Source organism: Poecilia mexicana, unplaced genomic scaffold (genome assembly GCF_051168715.1).
Source record: "Poecilia mexicana isolate PSO_F unplaced genomic scaffold, ASM5116871v1 scaffold_3, whole genome shotgun sequence".
NCBI classification, from domain to species: domain Eukaryota; kingdom Metazoa; phylum Chordata; class Actinopteri; order Cyprinodontiformes; family Poeciliidae; genus Poecilia; species Poecilia mexicana.
The window spans coordinates 22,240,993-22,260,535 of NW_028263372.1; the positions used below are offsets into that span (position 1 = coordinate 22,240,993).

The window sequence follows — 19,543 nt, forward strand, 5'->3', positions numbered from 1 at the left end:
ATCTCTTGGCTCAGAAAGGTCCCTACTTGTCTCCCCCTCACCCTCGCTGCCTGCCCCTGCTTCTCCCCTTTAATTTCTGATTTGCAGTAATCTGCTGTTTGTTGGCCGCCGGCCCGGGAAACCTTTTTAAGGGGAGGCGCTGTGTGATTGCTGATGATGGGCAGAGAAGATTAGACTTTGGGAAAACGAGGTGTATCGTAAGCTACAGATGGAAGATTGTTAGTGTGTTTGTGTCATATCATGGGAGCGAGGGGAGGACAACCATGGGTCTGTGAATCTAATCCCACTGAAAATAGGTTACTTCTTTAAACCCACACACAACTGGGAGAAAAAGTTTGACAAGTAATGATTCAGTACAAACATGGCTTTCTAGTGCCGACCAGTTGAGTGGTTTTTAAGACACTATGAGACTGGTGTCCCAGAAAGTTATCCCACTATCATTAATAAAACCTTAAATGGTGGTATTCCTTGAGAAAGATTTCATATAAAAATCCCTCCTGTGCAGTTCCTCAAGTCAAAAATCTATGTCGAAGAAGGTTAAGCCCCTCCTGGGGTTCATGGTGGCCCAGAGCCCAGCAAAGACGCTTCTTATTGAGGTTTTCCTCTATGTGGATTAACCTCTCGCAAACAAACCCCAGCTCCTATCTGGAGCCACCCAGCCCTTTGTGGCTTCCATCTGGCTGGACCCGTTTAGAGGGAGAACGTTTGTATGTGTGCTTCTACATGTGTTTGTATGCTATACTCTACTGTTAGTGCAGATCTACGTGCAAACAACCTGTGTGAGGGCCTGAATGTGTGAGAGACTGTAACTGTCTGTTCTCTTCTGAAAGCCCAACTCTGTTCGCTCCCATAAGGCTGCCTTTCTTTCACAGCATGCAAGCCGTGGAGAGCAGCAGTCACCCTCATGTTTATCTAAAGCAGCATGCAATCTAGATGTTTCTCTTTCCAGGGTTTTCTCCAAAAACCTATTTGGATGATTTTCTAATTATTTTTGTGGGTGGAATTGCTTATAGAAGTGTATAAGTTTAACTATAAACCTGGATAAGTGCATTTAGTGTCAGCTTTTGTAGTTTTAATTTTATATATATATATATATATATATATATATATATATATATATATATATATAAACTCAGGAAGATTTTGCAAAGCTGCAATCAATTGATGCCTGACTTCCCTGGGACATGCTTAATTTATTTTATTTTGAAAGATTGGCTTTCTTTACTTTGGATTTTTTTTTTAAATCACTGGCCCTTTTGTGCTGCAGACCAGCTCATTAGTTAACAGACAGGCCCATTAACTGACTCAAGAAGGAGCAGAGCAGAACACTTGTTCTGATTTACCTTTGAGGTTGAGTGAAGCCAAGGAACTATTGAACTGCAAATGCCACTGTCTACAACCTCGGGAACCTCGGAGCCTTCAAAAGTTTTATTTTAATGTAATCGGGCTCCGAGGAAGGAATCATAATCATATGCTTTGTGTAAATCTTTGAATGTGGGAGCTCTGGCACTCTAAAGATAATAATTGGAGTGATACTCTCACAATCTATGTATGAACATCCTGAGTGTCTCAGTCCATTTCAGCAGCACAAGCAGTAAGTATGTAATGTTTCTAATCCTATGCAATCAAGTCCTTCTTAAATCATTTCGGTTCTTCTTTTGTTTGTCTGAGCCAAGTTTTCACATTGAGTTTTATCAGCAGGAGCCAAATTTAGATCTCGTCAGGTGTAACCATAGAGATGCTCTGATTTATGATTCTTGGGTGAAGATCAGATTCTGTTATCTGCATTTAAATCAGCTAACTACTCCAATCCAAAACACTTTACCCTAAATGTTTAGTGTTGTATAAGTGAATAGGATAAACCATCTGTCGTCTATAAACCTAACATTAGGTATTGGATCCGGTACCTAGATTGTATCAGTCCGGTTCCATCTGATGTTAATATTTCCCTTTTTTCCACAGATCCCCCTCATAAACAGCCAAATAAAAGAGACGATTCTCCCATTTTTACTCCTTAATGTGCTATTTCTGCAGGTTGGAAGACATCTGTTTCACAACACTATCTCCCTTACCTGGGTTCTGTAAGGCTTTTATTTTGGTTAGTGCTGGTAATTTGCCTTCTTTAGATCATATTGTTCACCTCACTCAGTTATGTTCTGTACCAGCAGTCCTCCATCAGACTGGTTCTCCAGATGTTTAAACAAAACTTTTTATTTTTGTCGTCATTTATGGTTACTGTCGTTACACCGTATTTGTCTAACAAGGCTGAAGAATATGTAGGAACCCAATAAGCGTTTGTTTTACTTTCTTTTTCCCTGAACTGCTGAAGATTCTGGTGTGAATGTGTTGGGACATACGTGTCTAAATACAAACCACATTTATCTTCCTGTTTCTTTTGTCATCAGGATGTTGGGTGTAACATTTGTTGCATGAAAAGAAAAGGTGTTGACCTTTTAGTCCAACGGTGCACTTACTGCTAGTATGTGTCAAAATTAGGGGGAATCCACACTGATTGATTCTTGTATCGTTTGTTTTTGACTGCATGAAGCACAGGAAGAGTCTTCTTAATTTTGGTGGAATGATAGTTTGTCCGTCGTATGTTTGTGTCTCTCCAAGTTTTATGCTTGTACATTTGCCTGAAATACTAGCTGCAGCTACATAAAACTACAACAATATATAATTAAGGTGCGAAAGGAGGGTAAGCAGTTTAATGTTGCTTTGTTTGTGAAGTGTGTAAAGGAATCCATCAGGCAGGTTTTACAGAATTAATCAGGGTGTCTTGTTAACGATTCCCACTCATCAGCTCATTGTTCCTCCTGACATCCATGCTTACTGGTGTGCATCCTGTGATGATCTTGTGCATTGTGCAGTCTGCGCACCCACCACAGAGCAGTAGAAAATTTCCTCACATCTTGCCTCTTTTTTGTTGGAGGACTAGTTGTCCCCTGGGGGAACCATTAATAAACGCACATCCTGTTGACCGCTCCTGTTTTTCCAGATATTGTGCCGTAAAGATTTATGGTTTTTAGCCTTTGCTCCATAACAAATGGAATAAATAAAAATGAAAAAGAAAACCCAAAGCCTGTCTTCATACAGTGAGATAATTGGCTTTCTTTTGGCATTTAAAGGTCATTTTTAATTAAAACTTCTTGGTGCCCTTTGGTCTTGAGATCTTAATGTAGCTTAAACAAGAGATTTTCTTTTTCCTTTTTTTTTTTTTTACTGCGCAGGTATTATAATTCTCTGTACCATCTCCATCATCAATAAGACTGGCATTCCAACGTTGCAGTGAAGATCTGCAGACTTTAGGATCAATGCCAACATGTACCGATGGTTTTCTGGCAGTGCTTTGTGGTTAAGCACATTCCTGAAACCCTTTGCTTTGTCTCTTTGCATGATTTGTCATCACTGTATTTTCACTGCCCGGCCCAAAAGGTGAAAGCCTCTAATATTTTATTTGACCAGAGCTTTGTTACCTTTTCTTTTGTGTCTGCATTGTTTCCTAGCAATTACAATATGCAGTGTGTCATTGATTTCTCGCCAGAGCTGCATTCATTTGTTTCGCTGGTAGACTATTGATGATGGATCTGCTCCAGCCCATTAAAGGTTCTCAGTGGAGCTAAAATTCGGACTGTGCGGTGGCCTGATGATTAGTGACATTGCCATCCCACTGGCATATTTCTTATATAACCACCCTGTATGGTTGTTTAAGGAATAGCTCTCTAATTAAAGTGTTTTACTGTCAAATGTATCCCTGCTGTTTTCCTCGGCCTTTAACAAGTGAGTGGGAGAAGTTAGAAGGTATCATCTTGGATTGTTTTATATCTCCCAAGATAATTAGTTCGAGAGTGCTGATAATGCAAGCAGTTTTTGCATAATAAGAGTGTAAAGATTGACCTCTGCTAGTGTTGCTGCATTCTGTACATCGGCCTGCCCAGGAAATGAATCTATTAGAAACAGCTGGAAAAAGGGGTTTTGCTGACAATGAGAGGAATGGGTCTGTGCATGCCTGGCATCTGATCGCAGACACCTTGGCTTCTGCTTATCAGCTGCATCGCAAAAATAACAGATGCAGAGCAACATAATACCCCAAAGAGTACAAACCAGCACTTCCAGGAATGTTGTGATAAAGCTCAGTGGAAAATGACTCGGATGACATTTTTGTGTGAAGGTGTTTTGCTTTTTGAGTCTACAATGAGCTTCTATTTTTTTTATTCATATCCAGCCACCATGTTTTTCTCTGCGTGCTTCAGTCAAGCTTCGTCTTCCTCTAAATAACATCCTGCGACATATTGGAGTCCTGGTGTTACTGTTGATTGTGGCATTTACATTAGCCTTCGCCCTCTGAGCTCACCACTGTGTCTTAAGAAAACTCAGGGGAATGGAAAGTGAATTACAGTCCTCTGACCTTATGCCAGTATACTCAAGCTTTTTTTTATGCAACCAGAAATCTTGATTCTAATTAGATGTCCCTGAAGATTCAGGTTGTGCCTCCTCAGACCTCTCGATTTTTTTATTTTTTATTATTTTCCTTGTACAGTTCAAAATGCACCATGGCAGCAGAATCCATTACAGATTAATAACCGGTAATAGCCCCACTGGCAGACTACAAGCTAAAGCACAGCTAAATGTCCTTACCCTGACATTATATGGAGAGTATTTTATCAGTAGACGTTGGCTGCTGGTGTTGTGTTTGATTATTTGGTTTTGGTTTGGCTCGTCAGCTAGAGTGTCTCAGCTGAGCCTGGCTGGCTCAGAATGTTTCTTGAGCAGTGAATGAACGGCCTTGGATCCAGCTTTCCTGTCTAGGAATGGCAGCAGTCCAGGGAGACTCGGCTAAAGGCTTTAGGGCTTTAAACCTGTGTATCCGCCTGGCTGGGAAGGGTACACACACCTGACTGCGGTGGGATCATCTGCCCTTCTAGCGCTCTTATTTTGGATCCCCACACTGTGGTGCCTGGAGCTAGCCCTTACCGCAGGGGCTCATGTTTAATGGAAATGGCAAGCCTAATTCACAACTTCCTCGTTATTCAAGCTTGAGGCAGTCCAAGGTTACTAATGCTACAAAGCTGGAGATAATGCACAATGGATTGCCCTCACTGATGAATTTATTTGTTTAACAGTATCCATGCCAAGTCTCTGTCTCCAAGAGTTTGTGTTGTCTCACTGTACAGCTTCACCACACCGCATGATGGGAAATATTTTTTCTCATGTAACCTTTAAGAGACCTATATTCGTCTATTGGCTGCACGCGCAGTAAATGGTTGTCGGCAGGTTCACCAAATTTACGAGAATAAGGATTTTTTTGTTTCTTCCTCCTTTCCAGGCATGGAACCCGATGTGCGGGAGAGGTGGCAGCCGTGGCCAACAATGGGGTCTGTGGGATCGGCGTTGCCTACAACGCAAAGATCGGAGGTAATGATTTGGTTTCTCAAAGCTTCGTCACGGTTCTTTTTTGACTGCATGTTGAACAGCCTAATGCTGAAATGAAATGGTGATCCTGCACCTGATTATTTATTTATTTTAATTTTTTACTTCTTCACTGCATTTCTCAGACACAGTATGTCTCTAAATCTTTTTAAGCATCGCTGCAGCTGCGAGGATTGGCACGCTGCTGTAAGTGTATTGGTTTTGCAAGGAGTAACAGTCTTGAGATGTGGTTCCTGAAATGACACGTTGCAATAGCCTTGATTCAATTTGTGTGTGTGTATTGTCAAACTCTCTTCGCTCAGTTTGTATCGATGTTCAGCAGAAATAGCCTGTGTAGATTTGTGACCATGGGTTTTAAATAACCTTCTGTGCAAAAGTATCATCGGCAGCTTCCATTTTAATAATGTCAGACTAATTGCTCTTTCACTTTATTTTAGCAAAAAATAAATAAAAAATACACCAGTGTGACTTGTGTGGGATTATTTTAAAATCATGTAATTTACAAATAATGCCTGGAGTGTTTCCAGTGAAGGAACATTGAAATCCACACAGTCATGTTAAAAATCTGTGTTTTACCATTCAATTAACTCAATAAAATCTGTTTAACTTGGTGGAAATATTAATTAAATGAATTCAGTGGAGTGAGTGCTCTCATCAAAGCTATTTTAATGGAATCTATCCAGTAATATCATATTCTATGGTTATGTTCCAAATTGCAAAGTTAAAACATCACAGCCTTTAATTATTGTGAGATATTTAAAGGAAACGGATATGCAGCTGCTGCATAGTTAATGTAATGCTCCTTCTGGACACAAATTTTAGACTTTAATTGTTTAGTCCTGTGGATTATTACCAGCTTCCTTTGAGCTTAAAGTGATTTTTACATCAGCTTCCGAGTGTAATCACAGTGAAATAATCATGCATGGGAATCATCACCACATTTTATTTTTACAGCTGAGGCTTCTTTCTCTTTTCACTAAACAGACTTGGGAAGCAGAATCGGCCAAATTGAATTAAATCTGTTCCAACTTTGAACAGTGTTTGGACTGACTTTACATACGGTAGCTGTTAAATAATAAATGCTACGAAATTATCTTATATTAATCCTTCATTTGCCTGACTTCATTGTTTTAAATCATATTTTTGGACTCTGCTGTTGCGGTGGGAGATCTGTATCCCCAGACAGCAACAGCAGCATCTCTTCTGCAGGGGGAGGAACTGCTAAGCATCAGCAGATGTAATTTATGTAAACCACCCGGTTTTGTACCTCACAGTGCAAACGCACACAGCTGACAGACGGGGAAGAATAAAATAAATTCAAGGAAGATGAGTTCCACAGGAAAAGCATTTTGGGTTGCTGAGTTTAAATGCGCCTTTCCTCTCTCCTGTGCTGCTGATGTTGTCAGAGAAAAGGGAAGCGACAGAAATTCAATAACTGTTGTACTGCAAATCTAAATACATTTCCTTTTTATTAAAGACAATGTATGAGGTGCATGACATTTCTTTTACAAGTTGTCGCAGATGGAGAAAAGGAAAATCTATTATAACCCGCGTCTGGGAGCCTGCTTTTGGTATGCCTAATAAAATCACAGTTTGTTGTTCTTATACTCTAAATGCAGAATGTTTTGTAAATTACCTTAACATTAAACTGAGCGCTGTACGAAGCACATCTGGCTGTTTACTACTTTCAACTTTGGAAAAAAATAATTCACAAAATAATGTAATCTAATTGTTCTCAAAGCGTCTCCAGGAGATTATGCTTATTTTAACCCATAACAGAAACCTTGAGTTCTGCTTCAACCTATTAGATTCTTTTATTACATAAAAATACAGTATACATAAGTTGGAAAAGCTCCTCATATTAAGAGATTTTTAGTTTTCATGTATTGTTTTTTTTTTTACTTGTAGTTCTTTATAAATTCACTTTATTTGTACCTTACTGATTAACTATGGTTTGTTTGCATCTGCAAAATGAAGTACGAATCTGGTTCAATTTACTGCTCTAATCCCGTCTTTGGAGTCGAGTACCGTTTCCTTTTTTGATGAATGCTTTGCCTCAGATGTCTTCTTGACTCTCAAGGAGATTTCACACACGCTTCAGCAGATCTCATTCTTTTGGTATTTCTTTTACAACCATCTTGAGTACAGGCAAAAATCAATAGAGTTACTGTTTAAATTATACTGCTGGCTCCAAATTGAAATGATAGCAGATGTACACTAGCGGCATTTCCTTCCATTCTGAATGTCCTTTACATGAAACACATGCAGGTTACATAACTTATAACACATGTTAATATGCATATCAATCACTAAGAGGAAACATTTGAAGTTTTTTTCTCATCTGAGCTACATCCTTGTAGAAGAGTGAACCACATTTTTGCCCGAATTTTGAGTCATTATGTTGTGAATTTTCTGCAGCGTTTGAAGTTATTGTCCAGCTGCATGACCCAGTTTGGACCAGGATTTAGCTGTTGGACATACTTTTCAATACAGAGGGGTTTATAGTTGACACCAGCTACAACATTTACAGGGTCTTGTGACTGCAAAAAGAAATTTAAAATCATCACTCCTCCGCGTTTGTTGATACGAGGTCTTTGTTTTTACTAAACACGGAGCTGTGTATTATAGTTTTAATCTCTCTCCTGTTTTGTCTGTCAACAGGATTTTTTTTTTTTTTTTTTGCCTGAAGTTATGTGGTTTGTTCATGCACAGCTTTGCAAAGCTAAGCCTTCCTGTCATCTCATTTTCTAGCAGATGTTTTCTTCCGGCTACTCTATCAAACTTGAGGATTGAAAACCCTAAGTGAGGCGAAGGAGAGAGACATGTAGATCATGCCGTTTTTTGCAGTGTTTTGTTAGCACCGATTGGCTTGGATGTCTTTTCCAACGAACACTATTTATTTTATTAAATGTTTTTTTTTGTTGTTGTTTTTTTTTACTTGCGAGTAGATACTCATGATAGCAGCACAACATGCGACTGTGGTGATATTGTTGTGATTAGCCAACATTATCTTCATTATTCTATTTTTTTCAGAGTCCTCACAGCTCTTGAAGGTATTTATCATCTCGATCACTAAAATCTATATCAAATAATAACTCACCAAATATAATAAGAACCTACAAAGTTAAATTTTCTGAGAAACATAGTTGTTATATTTAAGAGTTACAATTGCAAGTCTTAGTCATCAAAAATATCATAAATAAAATACAGTATGTATCACTAGAAGTGCAGTGAATGCTTGTAATTCACAAGGTTCTCTTTTTAAAGAGTAGCTAAAGTAAATCATCATCTAATTTATTGAGATGCACCTGTTAAAAGACTCTATACCATTTTAAAATGCCTGTAAAAGCCTTCCCTGATTTATAAGCAACACCAACAGCTCCTCTTAGATTGCTGAAGTTTTTACTCCTTGTCATTTCGTTGACTCATCTTAATGCACCAAAGCAGCAAACTGCCAAAACTTTTGCCATTTATAGAGGTTCTCACTGGCTGACGATGAGTTAATCGGATTTCCTGGCTGCTGCTTATCCTCCTAATTGCAGTGACAGTATTAAATATGTAATATATGTGTTCTTTTACACACTGCTTCGACACCTTGGCTTAGTTTTTATTAACTAAATAACGCTAATGAAATGGGGCCATGTGGTGTTCATCTAAAGTTGGATTAACCCTGTTTGAAGACGGGGGATCTTTGACTATAAATCATATAAAGCTGGTGATTTGTGTGCATTAGATATTCATATAAAACTACCATTTCTACTTGCTGTCAACCTGGCTGCAGGAGTGCGCATGCTGGATGGAGAAGTGACTGACATGGTGGAGGCCCAGTCTCTCAGTCTGAACCCGCAGCATATCGACATCTACAGCGCCAGCTGGGGCCCAGAGGACGACGGCAAAACAGTCGATGGACCCGCTAAACTGGCCAAGGAAGCCTTTCTTCGAGGAGTCACTGATGTGGGTGTATGATTGTGTCTGTGTGGGACAGAATTATTTACTGCCTCTGTATTGCCTCCTTTCACCAGTAAGTAATTGAACTGTTCAGGCATGAGAGGACACCAGCAAGAGGGACAAAGCAGTTTTTGACCCTGGCCATCCCGAATGGGAAGAAATGTCCTCTAAAAGCCACCAGCGAGGACAATCGGGGAGAAAGGGGAAACAAAAAACTGTCTCCGGCTGGTTCCCCCTCCCTTAGCTCCTCATTTGTTTTAAAGCGGTGTTGTCATCTGAGCAACTGTTTTAGGTATTTTTGAAAGGCTATTTATTATAATAAAGGTGGCCTTCCAAATGATAAACATTCACTGCAGCTTTGAATGATTAAATATTCCCAATTAAACTCTAATGTCTATATATATATATATATATATATATATATATATATATATATATATATATATATATATATATATATATATATGCCCAAACATTGGAGATTTCAGGAGATTAATGCTAAAAGCCAGTCTGTCGGCGTCGAACGGTAACGGTCTGAATATTAAACATGAAAAGATGCATATTGTGATGTCGACAGTCTTGTTGCTGATCGCAGCTCTTTGCATTTGGCACATTGGGACCACATGAGAAATGAACAAGTCAACAGAATTATAAGAATACAGATTGCTCCTCACACTGTCTCTGCTCGCTTTGTCTCTTGCTGTGAGGCTGTAGGATTCAAAGCATGTCCCATAAAGCTGATTGGAAGCACTGACACTGACTACTAAGATAATTGGCACTGTGACAGCGCTGTCAGATAGTGGAGTGGGTGGTGCATCGCTGGAATTGATCAACACACGGAGAGATGGTGCCACTCAATACAATAAAGCAGCTCTTAGATGAAAATTATTGCACTTTAAAGGCTGAGAGGTTAGATGATTTATTACAATGAGCTGTTGTCATTTTGAGTCGTTATGTATTGCATTGCTGTCATGCGATACTTAGCTCTTTGCAATTTACTGAGTGACCACCTTGGCCCCGGCGATGTACACTGGGTTTTAATGGGACCTCTTTGAGGGACGGCCCAGGATACAGTCACCCTCCTGTAATTGGGATTCCTATTAAAGTTTGAATGAGAATCTCTTCTTCTTTGTCTGTTGTGGGTCTGCGAGGTAATTGAGTAAAAGGAAGGACGCGTGTTCAGTAGGGTGGGCATTTATCGTGCCATTTATCATTTATTGTAATAAATTTCTTATAAGAGTTTTGATTTATTGTTGTCGCGATAAATTCCTACTTATAATGTTTAAAACCCCCCAAAACTGTCCATATTGCTATGATTGACAACTTTACTATTTTTTCTGCTGTTTGTCCATTGAAAGTATCAATGAATGGCAAGAAATGTGAAAACACAGTGGCCATGTGTAGTTTAGCGATACGAATAACAGGTGTTGTAAAGAAGCATATTACAAATGGGAATCTTTTCCAAGAGCATTATTTGTGTTTGTGGGGCAATGATTGCTGTGGCTCACAGCCATACAGTTACCTGAAAAAGGATGTGATGAATAGTTCTTATTGTCCCTTTTATTGTTATCACAACACTATTGCAAAATATCGTGATAAAACCTTCAAGTCTGCATCACCCACTGCTAGTGTTCAGCGTTTTTTATAAGCCTGTTTTCTGCTCCTCAGGGTCGTGGCGGTTTGGGCTCCATATTCGTGTGGGCCTCTGGGAACGGAGGAAGGGAGAAGGACAGCTGCAACTGCGACGGCTACACCAACAGCATTTACACTCTGTCCATCAGCAGCACCACGCAGAACGGCAACGTCCCCTGGTACAGCGAGGCCTGCTCCTCCACCCTCGCCACCACCTACAGCTCGGGGAACATCAATGAGAAACAGATTGTGAGTTGGGGCCGAGGGTAGCGTGTCCTCTGCGTTTGTCGACCTTTTCATGTTTCTGTCGCACGAAAGCTCTGACTTTACTTTGAGCTCCTCCATCCTTTCTCTGCTGACTGGTTTCAAAGAGGACCTGCTGTCATTCCTGAAATATTTGACCAGATGGAGGCTTTGGATTTAAAAAAAATATATATATAATTACATTTTTGCCTTTAGTAACTGGATAAATAAAAAAAATGTTCCAGCTACAAGGCACTTGGTGTGAAGCCTTCAATAGTGCAGAAACTGAAGTTTGAACTTCCCTCTCCCAGAGATATTAACAGATAATATTCAGATATTAACAGGGAACACAAACTGTTTTTGTCGCTTTAGCCTGTGAACTTGTTTGGACTGTTTCAGTGTAGACAAAAAAAAAAATTTTGTGAGGTGATTGCTTTGTCTTCATTTTTCGTGGAGATATTGAAAGCAGATGTCCACACTTTGTGTGTTTAAATATTTTCTCTGCTTGTTTTCCCCCATAATGAATTGCTGAGTGACCACGTTTCCATATTTTCGACCACTTCGGTGTTTGAGAAATCTGAATAACCAGAATTCTTTTTCAGTGAGTCAGACGCTTTATCCGCCATGTTTGTTTTGATACTCTTGGTCAGGGGAGCTAAACACAGCTGATGTGTGCAGCACACACAGACGCACACAGATTCTGCTGCGGACTTCAGACAGGGAACTATCTTCACACAGTAATTTGGGGGGGAAAAAGTTTGACCTATGTTTAAATGTTAAAAAGACAAACGGATTGTTTTTCATCTGCATCTTTGATTACCCTGCTGTGAAGTTTGCAGTCTAGTCCTGTTTGCTACCAGAGCCAGAGATTAAACCTCAGATTGTTTCTCTGTCTGCAACAAAATTAAACAAGGGTGTTGCTCTTCTGAGGATGTTTAGAGGACGATGCAGAGAAGCACAATCACTAGGGAAAAGTTGTTTTTCCTCTAAATTGAAAGGAGTGATTCCAAATGGGTTCAGGCATCCAGTAGACCTGACATTTCTTAGCTTAGGAGTGTCCAAATTGACTGGCAGGAAGCAAATGTAGACAGATTATATCTGTTGAATGTCTTGGAAATGCCTCAGTGTCCCTTCGGAAAAGCAGGGTTTGCCTAAACCGGATTCAAATTTCAAGACAGGCAAAAATGGATGGATGAAGAATGCAAACTGATGTACACTTGACATGTCATCGGTATGGATGAATAAATGATTTTGAAAAAACATGTTGAGATAAGTCAAGACTTTAATGATCAAATTTGGTCTGGTTGTTGCTAATTTTATGATTGCTGCTGAAAGGGAGGAACTAGAGAAAATACTACAAATGTACATTTATAATTGAACATGATTTTCCTGTTTAATGTAATTCTTAACAGTAGAAAATACCCACTCATTTTGAAATCAATCACTTTGGATGTTTACCTTATTGGCAAGTAAATTGAATTATTAACTGATTATTGTTTTTTTTTTAGTACATTAACCCATCGTCAAATTGATTGCAGCAGCTTTTTCTCCATTTCAACTAACAGTTAATTGTTGCATTTGCTAAATACCTTTTCTTCAGACCTCGTGCTGCTTTGAGTCATTAAAAAGTTCATAGCAAACTGCTGGAGCTCTATCCATCAAATCTGTTTCTGCTTAACATTCTTGTGACAAGCATTAAATCTCTTTCTTACACAGACACACCAATACACACACGCACACACACGCATGCACAGACTGCCTCTTTATAGCATGCAGCCATGCAGCGTGAAGAGCTTGACAGGCAGCCGATGACAACTTCATGACATGTGGCTGGTCCCGTAATGTGTCTGTGATGTACCGACTTAATTATGATGCCACTCATGAACTTTAAAACAAAGAGCTGGAGAAGAGGAGAGATGTTGACATCTGTGAGGTTATACCAGAGAGAATATTTTGATCTTAAGACTTTTTGTTTTGTTTTGGAAACCAAACTAGAAACCAAATGAAGCAAGGGGGAGCTTCTAGAAATATCAAAACTATCCCAGTTTTTATTATTTAGAATAATCATTCTATAAAGCCTGTGGAAATATCTCCTGCTTTTATTTTATCGGTCTTGTTCAGTAACAGACAGACCTCTTCTTTTGCATCATCCTGCAGGACAGCAGGCTTTTCATATGTAAGTCTTCTGACATATGAAACGTCTTTTTTTTTTTTGTATCATTGGAGACAGACTTTTCTTTGAAAAAATTCTCTGCTTCTGCAGCAACTTACTTTTTATTCTTGCGGTGGGAGATATTAACATCTGGGAGCTGGCCAATGAATCCACAACCCTCCGCTGTGGATCACTTAGGGGATGTCTGCTGAAGCAGTTCATTCTAAAAGGAGTCTCTCTTAAAGAGAAGGAGAGCACATGCTTTCCACGGTTTGATTTTCTAGCTGGCGGCTTTTTACTTTTAACCTTCTGCTTCTTTATGCGTTTGATGATTCTTGCCTCTAGCAAATACAAGCAGTATGGGATAACATATGAGAATCTGGTGAGGAGTAAAGGATTTTATTCATTTTACTGAGGCCAATTCCACGTTATCTGGTTATTTGAAGGGAATCCTGCAAATACATTTTTAATGCGCAAGTCGGCTTGTACGAATGTTTAGCGTTGGTATACTTATTATAAAGTATACTTGCACTATCTTGCCTGAATGCATTTAGATTTATAAAACCATACTACATATTGTTTCAAATTCAAAGTTAACCAAAGTAACAAAAGCAGTTTTCAAATTATGATTTTATTCATTAGAGGAACAAAGTTTTCCAAAGTAACCTGGCCCTTTTTGAAAAATCAGTTGCCACTTTTTTAAACCTTTAACTGTGATTAGCAACATTGATTACATTTCCCGGGCCACACCCAGACTTTTTGTTTTTGTTTTGTAGGCCTTCATAATAAAGAAAAATACTTGAATATAAACTTTCTGGCGACATGAAGTAGGCTAAAGGATCTTAAAACGCAAGATGTCACGCACTTATCTAAAGAAACATAAGATCAGATCAGAAACCAACTCATTGATATCTGTTAGTTCAGAAAGGGTTGCAGAGTCTAAGCCTCTAACAGTGGCCAAAATTACTCCAAGGAGCAATTTGGATTCAACCAGGAAGTCACAAAAGAACCAGAAAAACATCTAAAGCACTGCGGGCCTCATTTGCCTCAGTTAAGGTCAGTGTTCACGATTCAATAATACGAAACAGACTGCGCAAAACGGGCGTCCAGGGAAGATTTCCAAAGTGAAAACCACTGCTTAGTGAACACTAACAGGCATCTTGGACCTGAGAAATGCTTTTTTGATTCCTAAATGTTCTGTGGACTGACCACACAAAAGAAGAACTTAATGGAAACGGTGTGCCTCGTTACATATGGCGTAAAACTAAAGACAGCTTTTCAAGAAAAAATACATTAACATGACAGTCAAACATATTGCTGAGAGTGTAATGATCTGTGGCTTTGTTGCTGTTTCAATATGTGGATGACTTGCCAGAGTTGATGGATCCTTTAATTACTATCAGAATGTTCGCTCATCGCTTTGTCACCTTAAAATCAAGCACACTTGGGTTAAGCAGCAAAACGGTAATCTGAAACACACCTTTAGGTGGGTAGCTCAAATATGTGACGGTTTTAAAATGGCTTAGTCAAAGCCTAGACCTACATCTGATTGCTTTGGTGTGGTATGACCTTTGAACCAAGTATGACCAGGCCATCACTTATGGAAAAGCTTCTGAAGTAAAACAACTACCACAAGAGTGGGTCATAATTTCTCCACAGTGATTTAAAAAATCTCGTCTGTCATCATAAACTCTTGATGCCTGTTGTTGCCAACACAGGTGGCACAACCGGTTTTTAAAGAAGACATTTTATGCTGGTTCTCTGTGTTAGTTAAATTTAGTTTGAAACTTTTAAGTGAGACAAAATGGCAAAAAAATAAAATAAAATAAAAAAAATCCCGAAGCAAATGTAAGGCGGCTAATATATTTTCACAGCACTGTCAGAACGGAGCAATCTGTTCAGCTTTTCGCTTCTCTTCCTTAGATAACAACAGACCTCAAATCCAAATGTACCGACTCTCACACCGGCACCTCTGCCTCCGCCCCACTGGCTGCTGGGATCATCGCTCTCGCCCTAGAAGCCAAGTAAGTTCTTATCACCACTTTTTTATGAGTTTGGACCATGAGCTGCACTGCCTCATTTAAATTGACTCAGATTTACTTGATTCAAATTAACCTAATGCACAAAAAGGGGAAAAAAATAATAAAAATGTGTACACAACGAGCTCGTTAAGTTGCGCATTCATTTTTATAGGGACAGTTTGAGAGATTTTAGTTCGAGTAAATTAGATTTCAAAGCAGCTTGAATTAATGGCCACGCGTTATCAGTTCCTGCCATGTGGCTCGAAAACTCCCGACAGCAAATGCTTCATTAAAGAAAGTGTGAATATTTCAAAGAGTAATAAAATGATACGTTTTAAAAGCCTTCGTGTTGGATTAAGTCACCTCTGCTGGTGTTGCCAGCGTTCATTTTAATGCTGTTTTTAAATTTTTTTAAATTAAAATATAAAGTTATTTAAGCCGTTTGCCGCATATTTAAATTGTGCTTTTACAAATAGCTCGGAGCACTAATCATTCTTATCTGGTCACCCAGCACTAATGGACGGTCATAAAATATGTTCAGCACAAGGCTGGATGTAAGTAATTAGTCTTGCAGCAGAGTGAAATGATTGAGGGGGAAAACTGTAGATGGAAATGAATTTGATGAGAAAGGGTTTATTTAGCTGGGGTTACTTTGTAAAATGCCGTCATTTAAGCCAAATCCACAGTAAAAAGCAATAATGAATTTAAAGCTTGTATGAGGTTAATGAAAGGGAGACAAATCGGGCTCCGACTGTGTTTACCCCTTTTTTTTTTGCCAGTTAAATCTTAGTGTTCTCCAGGAAAGAATAACAATAGAGACTCATCAGTTTTTCTTTGTTTTGCCAAAGGGCTGAAATGAGCCTCAAACCACATGCTGGCTGAAGATGTAAGAGACTACCTGGACACTGAGCTCATTGTTTATAATTATCTGTCCACCTGCAAGTTAAAACTGTAGCCTGATCTTTGGGAGCTTCAGCTTTCTTTACAAGCTAGAGTGTGTATTATTATACATGTTAGCCTGTATGTGCCTTTTTTACGTGCCAACATCCATTTCCATTTGCTCCAGTAAAAACCTCACCTGGAGGGACATGCAGCATCTGGTTGTGCGAACTTCTCGGCCTGCTCACCTGCTCGCCAATGACTGGAGAACCAATGGAGTTGGACGCAAAGGTACAGAAATATAATCTGTTTTTGTTTGGTCAGTTTTAAATCAATCACAGGTTGGTTCGAGTTGCTTCTGCTTTTCAGAGAGGTATGATGAAATGTGGGTATGATAAGAGAGTTAGAGAGGAAAAAGCCATATTCGTTCACATGATATGAGGCTGGATGACTCCCAGTGGGGTCAAGAAAAACAATGGCAGCAGGTGCTTTGCACCTTATGATTCAAAAATTAAAATATCTGGCTGCAGCTGAAGGCAGTTTGTTCACCAAATGGTCAGAGAGCAGTACAGTAATGAGTGTCTGTAGCGAAGCATGGTGCTTGTTCCTCACAAGTTTGGTCACAATATTTGGTGGACTCAAGGCTGACAGATGCAGCAAGATCATCATGGATTGTCCAATTCCATCAGGAAGGCACAGAAGAGCTGAGAAAGCTTACATCCACAGTAAAACTGTGGTTAGTTCTTAGAGGTGTTTGAAACAATCGTGCCATAGTCTTTTGTTTATGATCAGTTAAAAGTAAAACATGTTGACGGAAGTGCTGCACAGTTAAACCAAGCATAAGAAATAAATCACACAGGAACAGCGGATGTTATGAAGAAAAAAAATAGTCAAGGATTAGAACAAGTAGGACAGAAAGGAAATGAATTTGAAGACGCTGTCAGTAATTCACACTGGATTAAAAGTCAGAGATTTAGAAACCATAAGAAAATGTACCAGCTTGATACAAAACCAAAGCCTTCCACAGTTTTGGATCTCCAACAGGAAAATCTCTACGTCCTCTGAGGTTTCATCACATCTCTGGAACATATAAAAGCATCTGGTCTTCTGACCTGAGGGAATGAGACGGTACATTAGAATGCAACGGTTCAGACAGATAAAATGGAGCACAACTGTTAAGAGGCTTAAAGACAAAAAAAAAAGGAAATGTAGTGAAAAAACCAGGGAAGGGGTGCCAAAAGTGGAGAAACAGGCTCTCTCTCTATTTTTTTTTTTTTTTTTTTTTTTGCTTGTACCAGTTAAAAATCAACTGCAGACATTTGCTCCCAGTTGCAAATGAAACATGGAAAATGGACTAATTACACAAAGAAGCATTACAGTAATCAAGACACAGTCTTATAAAAGCAAGATTAGTGTTTCGGTGTTTCATCAAGAGAGAACACACTCTCATCATTGACAACCAATTAAACTGGAAAAAACAGGATTTTACCAGTGCATTTAACGTGACTATCGAGTCTAAGAAGACTCCATTCTCACACCTCAATATTTGATTTACTCCAGTGAGGTTTGGGAGGCACAGCTGAAGCATTTGCTGGTGAGACTGAACCTGAACAGCCTGACGCAAGTGTTATTGTGATGAAGACTGGGAAATCCGATTCCAATTAATCTCCTGATATCAGAGCAGTCAGCAAAGATATTTAGGGGACAGAAAACCTGGCAGTCTTCAAAGAAATGAAAAGATTTGTTATGATTCTGGTGAGAAAACAGAAAAAAAGAGCTGATCTGACAAAGGAGCCTTGTGGCACCTCCAAGGCAAATGTAAAAGGTTGGTGATGCATCAAAAAGACAGGATCTTTGATGTCCAACCAATGCTTTAGCCTAGAGATGATGATCTTTTGATCTACGATGCCCAAAAGTGCAATTAATGCAACAAAAGTCTTCATGCTAAAAAGACTTGCTAAAACGTGACCATGGAACGAGAACTAAAAACGTGTATCGAGTTGAAATCTGTGTCTAAAACTGGACCAGCGCAGACCTTCAGGACATCTCTGAAAATCTCATCTCTGTTCTCTCTTTGTTTCTGCAGTTAGTCATTCATATGGATACGGTCTGCTTGATGCCAGTGCAATTGTATCACAGGCGAAGACATGGACAAATGTGGGGCCACAGAGAAAGTGTGTGATCTCCATTCTCACTGAGCCGAGGTTTGTATGCTGTACATGACCACAGGTCTCACCGTGCTGAGTTCGTTTGAACATTTCAGTTAATAAACGTTTAAAAAATGATCCATCTGACAAAAGTAATAATGAGCAAACTAATTTCAAACAACAAATCTGTTATTAGCAGATGTACAAGTTAGCCAATTTTCATAGTAGGTGTGATTCAGTAAAATGTGCTCCTGGGGGCACTTACTGTAGCATTATGTCTGTATTTTGTATTGATCACAACATTTGCAGTGAAAAGGATGAAAGCGAGAGTAGCTGCACGTAGACTGAATTAATATGACTGCTTTGGAGAATAATCAACAAAATTTCAGTGGAGTAGATTCAGCGTGGAAAACAGTCCCAGGGTTTTGTTGAATCAGTCAAGTTTGTGAAGCTGTAATGCATGTGAATGAGATGTCTGTGTCTGATTGAGCCTTCATGCATCAATTCAGTGAAACGTTGTGCCTTCATCTTAATCAACCTGGTGGCATTCATTAAAACCTCCGCCGACATTCGTCGGCTCAGGTTTCTCCCAATTACATGTTCTGTATTATTCTTCAGCCCCTCTTCCTGATGACACAGACTAAACTCTGTGTGACATGCTCTGTTCATTACGCCGTCACTCGTCTCGCTGGGTTTGAGCAGATGGTCGAGAGTCTGGGAGCTGCAGGTTATTCAATTTACATTCTAGGTTTTTAGCTGACTCGCTTATCAACAGTGATTTGCAAAAAATGATTAGAAGAAGGAATTATCTTGTTACCAGTGGTACATTCACTACATGCTAGCAGTGCTGTGCGAACAGAGTTGTATCTGATTAAAATGTCTGTTTGCCCGTAATTGCAGGGATTTATCTCAGCCACAGATAGTGATGTACTTGTGTAATAGATAACGCATCAAAAAGGCTTCTTAATGTTTTGCAGAATCACATCAGTTTGTTGCTCTGCTATCTAAAATCTGTGATTCGGACAGCTTCCATGTTCATGTTTGGAAAATAGATTTTTAACCAAGGAGAAAATGCTACTAAAACTCCTCTG

General features: G+C 39.3%; 1 protein-coding gene across 4 annotated transcripts in view; it reads left to right on the forward strand.

Annotated features, from left to right (window-relative positions):
* furina (furin (paired basic amino acid cleaving enzyme) a) overlaps positions 1–19,543 on the forward strand; it is an 81,892-nt gene that overhangs the window by 51,233 nt on the left and 11,116 nt on the right. For all 4 annotated transcript variants that reach the window (XM_014994012.2, XM_014994013.2, XM_088004328.1 and 1 more), the window contains exons 7-12: positions 5,327–5,415; positions 9,212–9,384; positions 11,047–11,259; positions 15,329–15,429; positions 16,493–16,596; positions 18,392–18,509. In XM_014994012.2, coding sequence (XP_014849498.1) covers positions 5,327–5,415; positions 9,212–9,384; positions 11,047–11,259; positions 15,329–15,429; positions 16,493–16,596; positions 18,392–18,509 — 798 coding nt within the window. The remainder of the gene's footprint in view (positions 1–5,326; positions 5,416–9,211; positions 9,385–11,046; positions 11,260–15,328; positions 15,430–16,492; positions 16,597–18,391; positions 18,510–19,543) is intronic.